At 36.7% G+C, this 14,504-nt stretch overlaps 1 protein-coding gene across 1 annotated transcript in view; it reads right to left on the bottom strand.

Moving 5' to 3' along the window:
• Nucleotides 1–8,573: 8,573 nt before the first annotated feature.
• COL5A2 (collagen type V alpha 2 chain) overlaps nt 8,574–14,504 on the bottom strand; it is a 114,389-nt gene continuing 108,458 nt past the window's right edge. The window contains exons 51-54 of the mRNA XM_080622052.1: nt 13,635–13,926; nt 12,874–13,061; nt 10,762–10,986; nt 8,574–9,953 (exon numbers count right to left, since the gene is read on the bottom strand). Coding sequence (XP_080478178.1) covers nt 9,807–9,953; nt 10,762–10,986; nt 12,874–13,061; nt 13,635–13,926 — 852 coding nt within the window. The 3' untranslated portion in view covers nt 8,574–9,806. The remainder of the gene's footprint in view (nt 9,954–10,761; nt 10,987–12,873; nt 13,062–13,634; nt 13,927–14,504) is intronic.

Here is a 14,504-nt window from a genome sequence, read left to right as displayed (position 1 = left end):
AAAAAGGGATTTAAAGCAATGGTAAATGTTTCCTGTCAAAGATTGTCATTGGCATGTCATTGTTGAGAACTTTCTCCCTTCACTCTGTAAAAGTCAATAAAGATGCAAAATTGTGAACTTCTTCTGTCACATTAACACATTTATAGTGTTGAAGGTTATCCATCTTTGTAAGCTTTTATATGGTTGTTGGTCTATTCCTTACAGAGACACATAATAACATATCTTAATAAAACTCCTTGTTTCATAAAACTCACTTTTTAAAATTTATTTTACTATGTGAATCTCTTTCTTTAAACAAGTTAATAAGGCAGGCCTCAACTCTGGTACTACTTTAACTGATTTTTTCTAAGATAATTTGTTTGAAGGAAAACTCAGTAGCCCTGAGTGATGCAAGTTATAGCATCATACTACGACATTTCCTTGCTTACTTTTTTCACTCTCATCCATCCAGTGGCTCATTTTTGAAGCATGGTAAACTTCTTTGACTATCAGCATGGATTCAGCTCTGACATCAAGATCCAAAATAGGGCTCATGCACCAAGGCAGGTAAGTTTGGAGGAAATATAAGAGCTTAATCTTCCCTTCCTCTACAAAAACCTACCTAAGTCTAAATAAATAGGCAGTCATAGGCTACCGCTGTCCTTTCAGATTGCAGCTTAAATGAACTGTCTAAGGGTCTCCAGCAGTGCAGGCTGGAGGCAATGGCAGTTTGATGAAGCTGGCAATCTAAGCATCTTGGTATTTTTTATGGCCATTGGAGCTGCACAGCTGAGTCATCCCTTGATCGTAGCAAAAATTCAAGGATATGCAGTTACCACGGTAGTTGAGCCGTACCTGAGTTTCAGGCCAGAGGAAAATTTAGCTGTACACCAGTATCTGGGCCGTGAAACCACTCCTAGAGGTAGATGCTGATAGATGCTACTCAGTCTTTCCTGTGAAGAAAGATACAGAGCCTGCCCCACATCATTACTGCACTGCCACACTTTGCTCTACAGCCCAGCATCATACACAAGGTCAGACAACAAGAAGTAGGAATGAAAAATCCCCAGATTCTTAAAGGCTCTCACTGATGATTATGGGTTGTGCATCCTCTGAGAATACTTGCAGGATTGCACCAAGCAGGGAAAATGGACAGAGTGATGCTGGTTTTTAAGAAACCTCACCAAATTTGTTATTTAGCCACCATGATTCTGATACATGTGTACTTTTATAGAAAACTCTGACATAATAGACATATGAAACAGATCAGCTTCATAAATAAAAATTAGATTAGAAAATAACGAAGATTTAGATTCTAATCCTTTGGAATTCTGTAGATTCTAATATTATGGGGTTTTTTTACTCCGGTTTACTGTGTCAGCCTGCAAAAGGCTTTTATTTTACATGGGAATATGATTAAAACGAAATAAATCTCAGTGGACACTTTCAGGTTAGCAACAGTCACTGTTGCTAACAATAACTCACAGAGTTACAACAGTAACACACTGTTACAGAGCAGCACATCAAGTTCATAGACTACAGAACTACTAACTCATTTTCATGCAGGTAACTAATAGAGGTCTTTCAAAGTTGTCTGGAACCACCTGCTTTCAAGCTATAAGTTAAGTTGGGTTTTAGGCATACATTTAAGTAAGTGCACCTTTCTTTGGCATGTAAATTTAAAGTTGTATTGAATAAATTAAAAACCAAATAACACCATAGGAAAATACCACTTGAAAAACAGAGGCATGAAGGTGAGAGGCTTGAAATAATAAGGAAAGAAGCTGCTCACACAGTAGTAAGACTGATATAAGAACTTTTTCATTCTGATCCACAGTTTCTTATTCAGTCGTATGATGTTACGCCAGCTAATATGCAAACACATCGTAACACCATTTACTATTGTTCTTTGGAGAAAACAAGATAAAAAAAGAAACAAAAAAAAAAAAAAAAAAAGGCAAACATGCACACAAAATAAAAATAAAACAACAACAAAACCATCACCAAAACCAAACCAAACCTGCCCCAGTTTCCCAGACGATACCAACAGTTTTAACATACCACTAATTTAGGTTTTAATATTTGGTTCAAATGTCACCTTTCCAGCTAATTGCATGTTATCACCTAAAAGGGTAACTCTTTTGTAGGACACCAGAGTTTTTCTTCTGGTGAAACTGGACTCCCTGACTATTGTCTGTGGCAGTGGTCTACTGCAATGCCTTTCTACATTCTTTATGGAAAACATGTTTGAGAAAAAACCCAAAACAACCCAAAAACATGACAAGAAGCCAGCAACCCCTTCTCTAACCAGAAAACTTGACTAGGCTGTAATTTGAAACAATTTAGAAACACCTGTGAATCTCCTGCAGAAGCTTACCTCTCTTTGGGTGATAGGGGCCTCCTACCTAGCAGCTGTGCGGCTTGAGGCACTGCTTTAAAAACCCTACAAGCGCCTTTTACAACCCTTGCTGGGTAGAGCATGAGAGATCACTGCAGAGGCAGCTTGGCTTTAATGCTCCTCCCTGGTGGAGGTAACCACCTAGGGACTGCTACTGGCAAGAGAGGAGCCCGTCAGTAAGCTTGCGTCTGCAGCTCTTCACCTCAGCGGTAAGTTTACAGTTAGAACCAGGCGAAGGCAAATAGTCACTTATAATGGGGTTGTGATGGTTTCTGAATTTGAGCTACTAATTTTTTTTGGAAGCTAATTACCAACAACTTTCCTTGTTAAAAAAAGGAAGTCAGACACTTAAATGAGCAGCAATGTAATTTGTAATCTGTGTTGTGACACTAGTTAAGAGTCTAAAGCCTCTGTTTGCAGGCAGTAACTTGGAAGAAAAACTGTCTATAAGAATTTTGAATTTGGAAGGGGAAAGATCTTCCCAACACATATCTTGCCATTCTATGACTGTCTTGATAGCATTAGCAGAGAAATCTCATTTCTAGTGTTCCTTGTCAGCTGCATGTTGATTATATAAGCTAGAAAATGAGCTCTGCTGGAGGACTGGTTATTATTTATGACTAACACATCTTCATTGTAGCCACCAAATTAGAATATATTTATCACAGATAACATACTAATTTCAACCAAGACTGAAACTCTAATGGTTCTTTGAAAAAAACATACCAATTTCTTATCACCAGGATGAAAGTCAGGTCTGGCAAGCTCTTATCTTTAAACCAAGTGCCTCTCTCCTGGACATGTGAGTAATGAGGCACTAGTTGCAGAGATCTTAACCTATAGTAATATATGAAACATAATCATAATCAGAAGTCCTTGATTATATCTTTTCATGTTTTAAAAGAAAATGTGTAGAAATCTGAAGTAATAGAACAGAAAGGTGTTTGGGAGATGAAGAGATGCTTTCTGTGTTTCTGCTTACCTGCTTCCTGAGAGAAGGTGAGATGTAGTTCACCCTACGTGGAGGGATTGCTGTTCAGGATGAATTAACTTTACCAAGGCCATTGGTCATCATATCCTCTTTTTTATTTTTGCCATAAGTTATACCTGGCAAACCTATGCTTATCCAGAAATTTTCTCTCCCAGAGGAGGTTCATGAGATAGATACATTACTCCCTTTCAGTACACCTTTAGTCATGGACATCTCTGGATTGAAAGTCAAAACTTCAGTTTTGTTGCTGAATCCATATTCTCTGAGAGCACACAAAAAATGTGCCAGCAATTAATCTGGCGGATGGAAAAAAAATTGACTCTATTAGCATCCTGCTCAAACTACTGCTGCCTGCTACCTTAGTACTTTTCCAGATCTCCCAGCAGATTATAAAACTTACAATGCTGATAGCACATTAGACACATTAGCAGTCAAGCTCCCTGAGTTTTCTCCTATGTTCTGTAAATCTCTAAAGCATTCCAGTCTAAATTTTTGCATCACTCTGCTCGGGTCCTTCTGAACACTGTCCAGTCTATTGACTCTACTACAGTGTGTCGTGTTTCTCATCTCTGACATTATGTCCTTTCTTCTTTGACTTGCGGAAAAAGAGGATTTCTTTTACCATTCTTGTAGAGATACTGTTCAATAATCACCTCACAGGGATGAGCAGCAGCTTCACAAGAAAGCTGGTCTTTTGTACCTAGTTTTCCCTTTGTGACTGAACATATGGTCTCTTGGAGTGGACAGGGTTTAATGCAGGTGGTTTGCAATTGTAGTTCATCGTATTCTTCACAATGGTTGCCACAATCTCTGATACATTAATAAGCATTACCTCTGATCTTAACATGAGCTAAATTGCTGAATAGCATCACAGCAGGTAAAATAGGCTGGCTAAAAACACTCTACCACTGAACAAATTGAATTTAACTCTCTGGTACCCATCTAGCAACTTCGCTCAGGAAGGCTCCTTTATGGATATTTGAACTCCGCAGAATATGCTTGAAATTGCACACTTCTACAAAATCTTTAAACTTCAAGCAAACTGCAATGCACTGGACACAAATAATCCAAAATCAAAACTTTTTCCAGCATTAACACCATTTGGCCAACTGGGTTTATAGCTCCACAGTTTCTTTGGCATTTCTACTTCAGTTGTTGAACTGATGACTTTGATTTACATTTTGTCTTTTTTTTTTCTTTTTATGTTAATACCATCATTGCCTAATACTGTAAGTTTTACCTTGGTTTCTCTATGGTATTTGACTGCTTGAGGGAAATGTTTTTTCTTCCATTGCATTTCTACATTTCCATTTAGCTACACTTTTCCTTTGCTAATTGTTTTACACTGTTACTTCCTGGTATCCTGTTATTTTTATAAATAGCCTCTCAGCGAGACCAACTACCTAGCAAGTATTACATCTTCAGGACAGCCTTTATTTCCTGAAAATAGATTGTAATAGTGTTTCGCAGCCCAATAACTACACTGCTCAATCTCAAGCAGCTACATGAGCTAAAAGAAACCTAGGGGCTCTTACCCGACAGTAAAAAGAAAAATAATGCTTTTTGCTCTTAACCCATCTTTGGACTTTTTCCTTGACTTGAGGAAAAGAAATCTCCCTCATTCTCCTGTATTTGCTTGCTATGTTTTGTAGACGTTGATTGTGCTGGTTTTATTTATATATTGTGCCATCTTCTTTCCTATATTTGTGTTGCTTGATGCATTCTTCTACTGCACGTAGTACTCTACAGAATCTTCTCAGTTTAAAAAAACTTAGAGCTAAGTATTTATAATAGATACAAGGAAGTTATAACAGGCAAGGAATAAATTTGGGAGGGAGAGGCTACAACATTTGAACTTATGCTCTCATGCACCCAGAAACAACAGAATAATCACTGAGCTAGAGGGGAGCACCAAAATAGAAGAGAAAGGAAGGTGTCTGGATGGAAGGAGAGTGGAGATGAGATGCATCTTCAGCTGCTCCACCAGCCTAAAAGAGCAAACATTCAGATAAAATACAAATTCTTCTTCACAGTTACTCTAAAACAGGTTCAAAAATCCAAAGCTGTGATTTGAAGAAAAAAACCAACAAACCCAGTTGTTCAGGGAGGACTTAAACTATCAGTTCCTTGTTGGTCTTTCATTTTAAGCATCCAGAACTACTAAAGAGCTCTCTGCAAGAAGGCCCTGATGCAGTAGGGAGGAAATGATATTTGATGTACACAGTCAGAGCTAGGTTCCTCTAGGAAATACAAAAGGAGCAAAAATTTTACACATTTTATTACTTTTATAACATCAATATCACTTAAATTATACAGTATATAAATCAATATTAATACTTCTCGTTTAAGCCACTGGACATGTCAGCTGAGGTATCCAATAAACTGTATCACTGTGATCGGTTCTGTTCTCTGTATCTATTTCTGCTCAAAATAAATCAAGGAAATGTTGAGCAAGAGTAAGAAAAAAAGCTTCGGAGACTGCATTATTGAACTCCTTTCAAAATATATATTTAAACATTAAAGATCCCTAAAACTAGTCAACAGCAAAAGAAGAGTATGCTCACTAACACCTGAATCTAAATTCTTTGTTCATTGTGCTTGCAGATAAACTTTGTCTGGAAACATTTATCATAACCTCTAAGGTCCACTGAGCATATCTGAAAGATTTTTTTTTTTTTTACATTTTTTCCCCCTCTCTAATCAAGAATTTATTCTCTCAAAGTTTTCACTTGAAATAAATCCAGAAGTAAATTACACTGTAAAAAGTGGTCAGTGTTAGGAAACACTGCTTGCAAAAAGAAATCCAACATGGATTCTGCTGTGTAGCTGCATAAAATTAAGCTGCGAAGGTGAAAAAATTGTGTTAAAAAACCTCAATAGCCCTATAGACCAAACCTGTTGGTTTTCATCCTTGACTGCTTTGTTCTCTGTGAAATATTAGAAAGGATAGGCTTCCATTACACTGACAGGGCCCCTCGCACCAAGTAAGCTCTGCTTAATCTCAAGTCTGTAATTGGCTGTGTGATTACATACAAAGTCTGGTATTTTATATCTAGAGTTCAGTGGCACAGGGATAAAAACATGACAGTGATACTACAAACACCTTCGGAACAAACAACTCCAAATTCAGATGATTTGGTTAAATCAAATTATAAAAGAACCCATAAGTTTTTCTTGAAATGTTGATGATAAACTGCCACACTGACTCCACCACTGATGTAAACATAGAGTAAGTGCCAAATTATGAGCAGCAAACAACAGGATTTTACCTTCTAGATGAGATTTTAGTGAATTGTTGCCACACAACTATTGCACTGCTGGTTTTGAGAAACCAAGAGAGACCATGTAAGGTATTAGAAGTCTTGGGGCTCACTGCTCACTGAGGACACGTCAGTTATGGAAAACAACAGCAATGACCATATAATATATGATAATTTAATTTAAAGGTAGGCTCTAAAATTATATTATCATAACCATTCTAAACTACCTTTTCTACCCTTTCTGAGGCCATCTGCAACAAAGAACTGCACTATATGTTATAGCTGATATTTATTTAATGCTACTTTATAAATTAATCAACTTTTTGCAAATTGTCAGCTCACTCATTCTAGGTTCATGAAATTAAAGCTGTATTTACAAGCAGCTGTGCCACACTGCCTGCATAACAGATAAAAGAGTTTAGAGCAGTGAAATTTCCCCCACCATGCTTTTTAATTTTTTTGTCTGCTTCAAAGGATTCTGCAATACTTGAAAGAATGCTGAAACAGGAAAAGAGATGTAATATGCATGTATGCTATAAACATAGTCAAGAGAAGAAAAAAAAAAAGGCATGTCCAACAACTTGCCTTGCAAAAGTTCCTTAGTCAACTACTTGGATTTCCCAAGAGCTCACACTTCAAGTGAGACTTTGGCCCTCTGATTCTCCAATGGTGGTTTTACAGAATATTATCTTAAGACTGCTTTCTAGTTAAAGCTCTTTTTCAGTGCCCAACTCACCTGGCTTAGGAAATACTGCATGCATCATATGGAGAGATGCAAAGAGAGACTTGAAAAGAAAATAAAATGTCCCTCAAAATTAAATACTCTTTGCCTTCAACAGCCTCACAAAACATTTATAATTACTCATGGATTATATTAGTCTGCTGATGAAAATCAGAGATTAAAAACAACTTTCAAACTAGCACCTATACTCTGAATGTTATTTATTTTGTGCATCTGGATAAACATCCTGTAGAGGCATGATCACAGCCACTGGATACCTACCTTTGCATCAACATGTTGAAGCAAGCCATTATACCTCAGATTATCCAGTGAAATTAATGTTATCTAAAACTTCTCAAGGATCCAGTATCATAAACTCACACCTGAGTCACATTTAGAGAAATTATTTCATGCCAATAAAAAGAAATTACTGAGTTTCAGCTTGGGTAATAAAACCAAACAGATAATATCAGTGTGAACTTGTCAACTTCCCTGTTCCCAGTCCCTACTTATGTGTATGGATAACCTTGAAAATTTCAAAGCTCCTACTCTTTCAGAAGGAAAGGAATATAAATTTTTGCCTACAATGCAAATTTATGGCTTGTTCAGAACCTTTTCTATCAGCGATAACTTACATTGACAATGGAAATTGGCTAAGTCACGTTGTATTCACTCTTGAATAAAAATTCTTTTTCTCTGGAGTCTCAAACAATACTAGTTAGAGGCAGCTTTAACAGGACTGCTGGTGATTACTTCATACAAACTGATGTCCATCTTTTAAGAACTAGCCCAGACGGCATTATTTAAAATGCCCTCTTATTCCTATGTGTAAATTACTTCAGAAGAATGTATTGCAAATCAGTCATTCAAACAGCAACAAAAGTTAAATACTTCTATCTTTAATTTCCTGGAAATAATCTCATATGAGATACACTGGAAGGAATTCTACAAAAGGAAACCACTTGCATAACGAGAAGCATGCATTTAATTAGATGTTTGCAAAGATACATGAATAAAGCTATGTGCATGACTTTCTTTAGGGATGGCCTGTTTATTTATTTTTTTTTTTTAAGGAACAAAAAAAAAGTGGAGAGCACAGATGCAATAAAGAAACAAAAAACCTAAATAAGTTTGTACCCACATACTTTATAAAATAAAGCATGCTAGTGGTACAAAACATTCTATATACTGTATGACCAACAAATAAATGCACTGTAACATTGTTCTCTCAAACACCATAAGCCTAAGAGCTAAGCTCTGAAAATGACATTGACAGTAGGCATCTTTCATTTAATCAGCCTTCTAGAGAGTCATTTAGCACCATCACTTTTTTGTTGATTTTGCCCTGCTCCTTTCTTGAAACAACAACAGAAGCGTAGCACCTTTTAATATCTAAAATAGAAACAGGAATATTAAATGCATCCCAACTTCCAGAGATGAGGTAGCTCATGCTAAGAAATGATGGAACTTTCTTGCCTTGACAACTCAAGGACAGTAAGTCAAATTACTGGGGATGCGTGTTTGGATGCCAGCTAAAACCAATGAATTTCTGAACTTACTTTCTTTTTATTAGCAATTGGACTTGTACACATGTGAATGACTTGCAACATACATAAATTGGCACCGTATGTAAGATATCTGTATCATTTGATATGTAATGGCTTCTTAGATGGGCAAGTATTGGAAAATCAACAAGTACTGGGTTTAAGAAGTGTTTTGAAGATTAAGGGTACTTTAATGGAATTACACAGATACACTGTGAGGAGTGAAGTCTGGCCTTAAAATTTCAGGTATGGGACACCCCTACTGAAAACTCATATTTACCCCAGTAGTGTTTTTATTTCATAAATTAATCATGGCTATGGAATACTCTTCTGAGCAGACTATTACATAGAAAGTGCAGGAAAGACAATGCCAAATTAAGATGATCTTGTATGAAGACTTTTTTCTACAAAAGTCAGATTTCTGTGAATGGCTATTATACTGGCAACCACAGGAAGACAAACTGGGGTAGAAGGAGTAGGTATGATTGAAATGTAGCCAACAGGTCACAAAAGTGCTCTACTTTTCTGTTATTCAGAATGCATCCTAGCAAAAGAAATAATCCTTAGAGCTTTACATAGTCCCACATTAGAACTATCTATTTGGAATACCTGTAAATTTCAAAATAATTTGAAAAAAAGTGAGGAAAAAGATTCATATTACTTTTAAAACATGGTCATCAATCCTCTTAAAATTGTACTGCTGTACTAAACAGTTTCAATTCTTTAAAACAGAAGGTTTGAAAGTAAAATAAATATCCAAAAGGAGGCTGGGCATTTAAAAAGAACCGTATATACAATGCTGATCCAATATCAGCCATTACTTCAAGAGTCTCAGGATTAACTTCAATCAGTCTAAGTTCATGTGTTTAATTGCTGCTGTTGCTGGATAGTGTGTTAATTTCCCCCCTTCCTCCTACACAAAGCAAACTGGCCCAATTTCAATTCCAAATTCCTGGTCAGTACTGCCAATGTCCACCGGTGCCAAATCTATGATAGGTAAGCGTGCCACGTTCTGCGTTCTGTACTCAAAAACAGTCTTGCCCACGTTCCCATTACGTTTCTGGAGGAGAAAAAAAAGAAAAACATAGCCAGAGCTCACGTCAGAAACAGCCCAAATTCCAGCTGGTGAGTCAGTTGTCTGATAGGTCAGAAGAAACAACAACAAAGGTTGTTTCTTTCGCGAAGCAACAACCCCTGCCCTGTACTGCACCTTGGTTATTTTAAAATGATGTATCTTGCTCTTACAGCAATGAACAGACAAGTCATATTGACACACCAGGATTTCTCCCTCAAGCTGGACTGATTTTTCTCTATGTTATGAAATTCTTCTCTATGTTTTAATACACACCTGCCCACACAACCTTGGGCCATATTACTTTAAAGCACAGAGAGTACTCTAATTTTTCAAGTGCCAAACTAATTTTAGGAATATTTTGCCAGTATCTTGGACTTGGCTGGCAGTGCTACTGTACATGAAAAAAAATTACTACTTGATGGTTTTTATGTCCACTTAAGTATATGGGGGACATTTTCCTTTCCAACTCAGTCACTCACAGTACCAGCGAGTTTCCTCCAGTGTATTGCTGTAATAATCTTACCCATCTGGCAGACAAATGCTTGTGGTTATCTGACCAATTTGTGTGATTACACACAATTAAACAAATACTAGGAAATGCAAAATGCTCATTGACAAGTAGTAATTTGTAAAAATCCTCTAAATACTGCAGACTTCTATTATGTGAAGAATTCTAGTAAAATACTGATTTGATCAGTTACTTCTACAATTCATAACAAAATTCTGCAGCATTTTAATTACTTCATTCTATGGATATTTTTCTAAATACAAATAACAAAAAGGCCAAACTTACAGAACAGCTGTCATGAAGAACAGTGTATCTGAATCGGCTGTTGCCCTCTGCCTTTATCTCCAGGTCATTGGCCCCTTTCAGAATCACAGCTTTTTTAAGGTTCTTTGTCTGGTCATCCATGTACCCAACACTGTTCTGACAGATGTAAGTGATATTCTGGGAAGCTTCCTTTGATAGGAGGCGCAGGAATGTCATCTGAGTAACAGCTGTATCCCCATACACGAACTGTGAAGATAAATAAATAGATCAACATGTATTTCATAAAAATGAATTAAGAGTTCATGAATTTTAGAAACATCTATCATTACCATAACCCTTTCCAGACATGACTAGCAGAAGTCCCATTACATGGTTTCTTTTGTAATATGCTACCAGTTAAGGACAAAGAAACATAGACATCCTGTAACAGGGGTCATTTTGGAGAATTTCGACCATAAAACTGTGCTGCTGAACAACTCAAAGGCAGCTCGGCCCCCACAAACACACCAAGTTTTGGAATGAATTCTGCCTTGTTTCAAAAAGGAATTCAGTAGAAGTTAAACCTTACATATGAAATAGTGCATGAGAGCAACCTCAAAGTAGGTAAGAAACATAAAGCGCAGAAAACCCTTTTATAGTCTATCTGCTATATTGCAACTTCAGCAACTTATTTTCTATAGGCTTTGTAATGTATTTAGAAGCATCACAAACAGCCAAAGTTTAACAATATAAAAAATAACTATACATTTGCATATGGGCTTTATTAACTTAATTGACTTGCGCAGAAGTTTCACAAATGCTTTACAAAGAGCCAATGTTTCTGTAAAAGAACAGAAGCTATTTTTCTACTAATAATAAAAATTCTGAAATTCATGAGGGTCTTTTTTTTTCCCTGTGCTGGTTTTATTTTATTTATGCTTTATGAATCATTGCAACATAAAAATCAATAGTCAAGACTTACTAAAAATGTATACGTTTCACTGAAACTGGCGAAGAAAAGAGAAAACCTCATATATTGACACTGCCGTTTTTATACAAGATGTTTATCCTGCTTAAAAGTCTCAGACATACTTACTATTTAGAATCCATAAGGAGAGCATCTGAATATTACACAAATACTACTATTAGTTATAAAGCCTGACAGCATTTTCAAAACTGAAATACTCCTTTTTAGTATTCCTGAAGATATTTTCTTCCTCCAAACAGCATCTGAATTACAAAACCCCTAAGGTAGCTCTGCAGGCAGCTGAACATCAGCTCTGACATCTTCAGTCATGGTAAGTTCTGCTGAATTTAGTAATCTCAAGAAAGCAATCCATACCAGATCTGTTCTCAATATCACATGTTCTCATTTGCTCAAGTTCTGAACTGTTTTCAGGAATTCAGCTGATGGCAAGATTGTTTTTTACTCTCCAAATACTAATTTTAAAGATATTTAATTACTCCCGAATGAAATAACAACTGAAAATATTTTCTGTGGTTTTGATTGGATAAACTAGGAATAAAAATAGCAAAAGCTAGTTATTTAATTATGTATTTTGCATATCATAAACTTCTGTTATTTGTCAGGATCATAAAGGTGCCTTTGGGAAGTTAACACAGCGGGAAAAAGCAACAGAAAACTGAGTGAAATTTTTGTCTGCCTGGAGACTGATGCGTTCACCATGGAGTATCCTGACACATGTGGTAATACTCACGCTTTCTTTAAAAATTGATTTCTAAAGTTAAGTTTTGTATTTTTTCAGGAGTAAAGAATTTTCCAAAAGAAAGAGTAGAATTCAACTAAAATGGCAGTGGCTTAAATCTTGTATTAAGGTAAAAGTACTTTTTTTTTAAGGACAAGGATAGCCAGTTACTACAATAGATTGCTAGAAATGCTGATATTTTTTGGATCAAGAGAAATAAATCTCTTCCAGCAGTGGTCTACTTGTAGCCAACCCTGCCTTAGATGCACTTGCATTGTTTTTCCAAGCTCTTCCTCTACTTACTGTATCATAATAATAACCAATTGACTATAAGCCGGTAAATCAATAGTTATAACATTCTGACGGTAGTAGAATCTGCTCAGAATAGTAGATGAAGCTCAAAACCAGAAAGAAACAAGTTTCATAGAAATTTTATATATTTAATTACCTGTGATCCTCTGTTCATATCAAGGCCATACCAAATGGGCTTTAAGTCAGATGACCTGCTGGCCCACCATGTTTTACGTGGTATAGTAGACGGGCTTGCAGAAATACAGGTTTCTCCAGTTTCCATGTTGCAGTATACTTTTATTGCATCTTCAACACATCCTTGGTTAGGATCAATCCAATATTCACCTACAAAGAACATAAAAAGTTTCAGAAAATGGGGCAAAAAAGCTGGTAAGGCCTGCCACAAATTATCTCTAACTTTGTTCTGATTTATCTGCATATAATCCATATAAATTAGGAAAGCTCCTAAATGGCATGTTAGCGCATTAGCACCTATAAACTGCTAGTATGGAGCAGAAGCAGCAGAAGAGAATTCTGAACAGAAAGCATTCACAGGTTGTCAGCCCACAGGTAACATTTTGAGCTAATAGCAATTAAGCAAATATTCACAACTGGTGTACCAATCTATCTCTGTCACAATATAAGTAGCATTCCACGGTGATAACCCTTTCCGTAGTAATATTTCATGGAAGTCTAAAATATTTCAGATTTTAAAATGCATCTCAATAAAAAAACTGAATAAATAAATATGGGATACATCAGCATATATAATTTATTGGCAAGAAGGAATACATTTTTGTGAGACATTTTCAAGCTCCTAGTGTGAATGTCAATTTAGAACATCAAAAAGCTGTATTATATATTCTTTTCCAATGTACGAGTATATACTGCAAACAAGACAGCATTATTTATACACACCGCTCTTCTTGGATGGGTGGCACAGTTTCAGGTCATCACAAGTCCGTGCTGGGTGTTTCTTTGAACCATCTGGGCTGCGCATAGTCTCAATCTGGCTGCTCAGTGACTTCAGTGTGGCATGGACTCCTGGGTCTGTTTTGTTATGGTCATCTGGGGCTGCTTCATCTTCAGTAAACTCTGGTAGTGGATCTGCCATAGCATCATCATAGTGTCCCATAATGTCACCAATGGCAGCAGTGAGGTGGCCTGGAGGTCCTGGAGGACCAGGGGGGCCAGGATCACCTGGAGGACCCTAAGGTAAAAAAAAAGGGAGCAATAGAGGCAACAGCAGAATAAATACTACACAAAATGATAGTCACTAAAAAAGCAAAACTTCAGGACCAGTCACCCTAATATTCACAGGAATATTCAGATACAGATAAACAATTCCCATTTCCAGGAACAGAGTTAAGAGATTAGAACCGCATGTGAGGCACTTTCTCTGCTTCATGTCTTTTCTGCCTTTCTTAATACCTTGCTCAACTTCATATCACTCATCATTTCAGACTTAACAGCTAGAAGAGGTCACCAAGGAATGGCCTCATTCCATTTTTTGTTACACCATCTGTCCCTCCTTGTTCAAATCCCTACCCAATAACTTTACTTCTTAAAGCAGAAGTGATTTTTAGAGCAACTGAAAATTCTTGCTTCCCCTGAGTCACCTCAGGCACATTTTCAATTAGTAAAGCTTGGATAGAAAATTTGGCACTAGAAACATCTTTACATTCATCCTGCACAGTGCTGAGATTTCTGGCCACAGATGTGTGAGATAGAATCTACATCATCCTAACTTTGCAGTGCAGGTGTTTTCCTGACTTAGTAGATTTTCCC

Source organism: Psittacula echo (assembly GCF_963264785.1).
Source record: "Psittacula echo genome assembly, chromosome: 6".
Lineage (NCBI taxonomy): Eukaryota > Metazoa > Chordata > Aves > Psittaciformes > Psittacidae > Psittacula > Psittacula echo.
The sequence above is the reverse complement of the archived record's forward strand: the minus strand, read 5'-3'. Positions and strand labels throughout refer to the sequence as shown.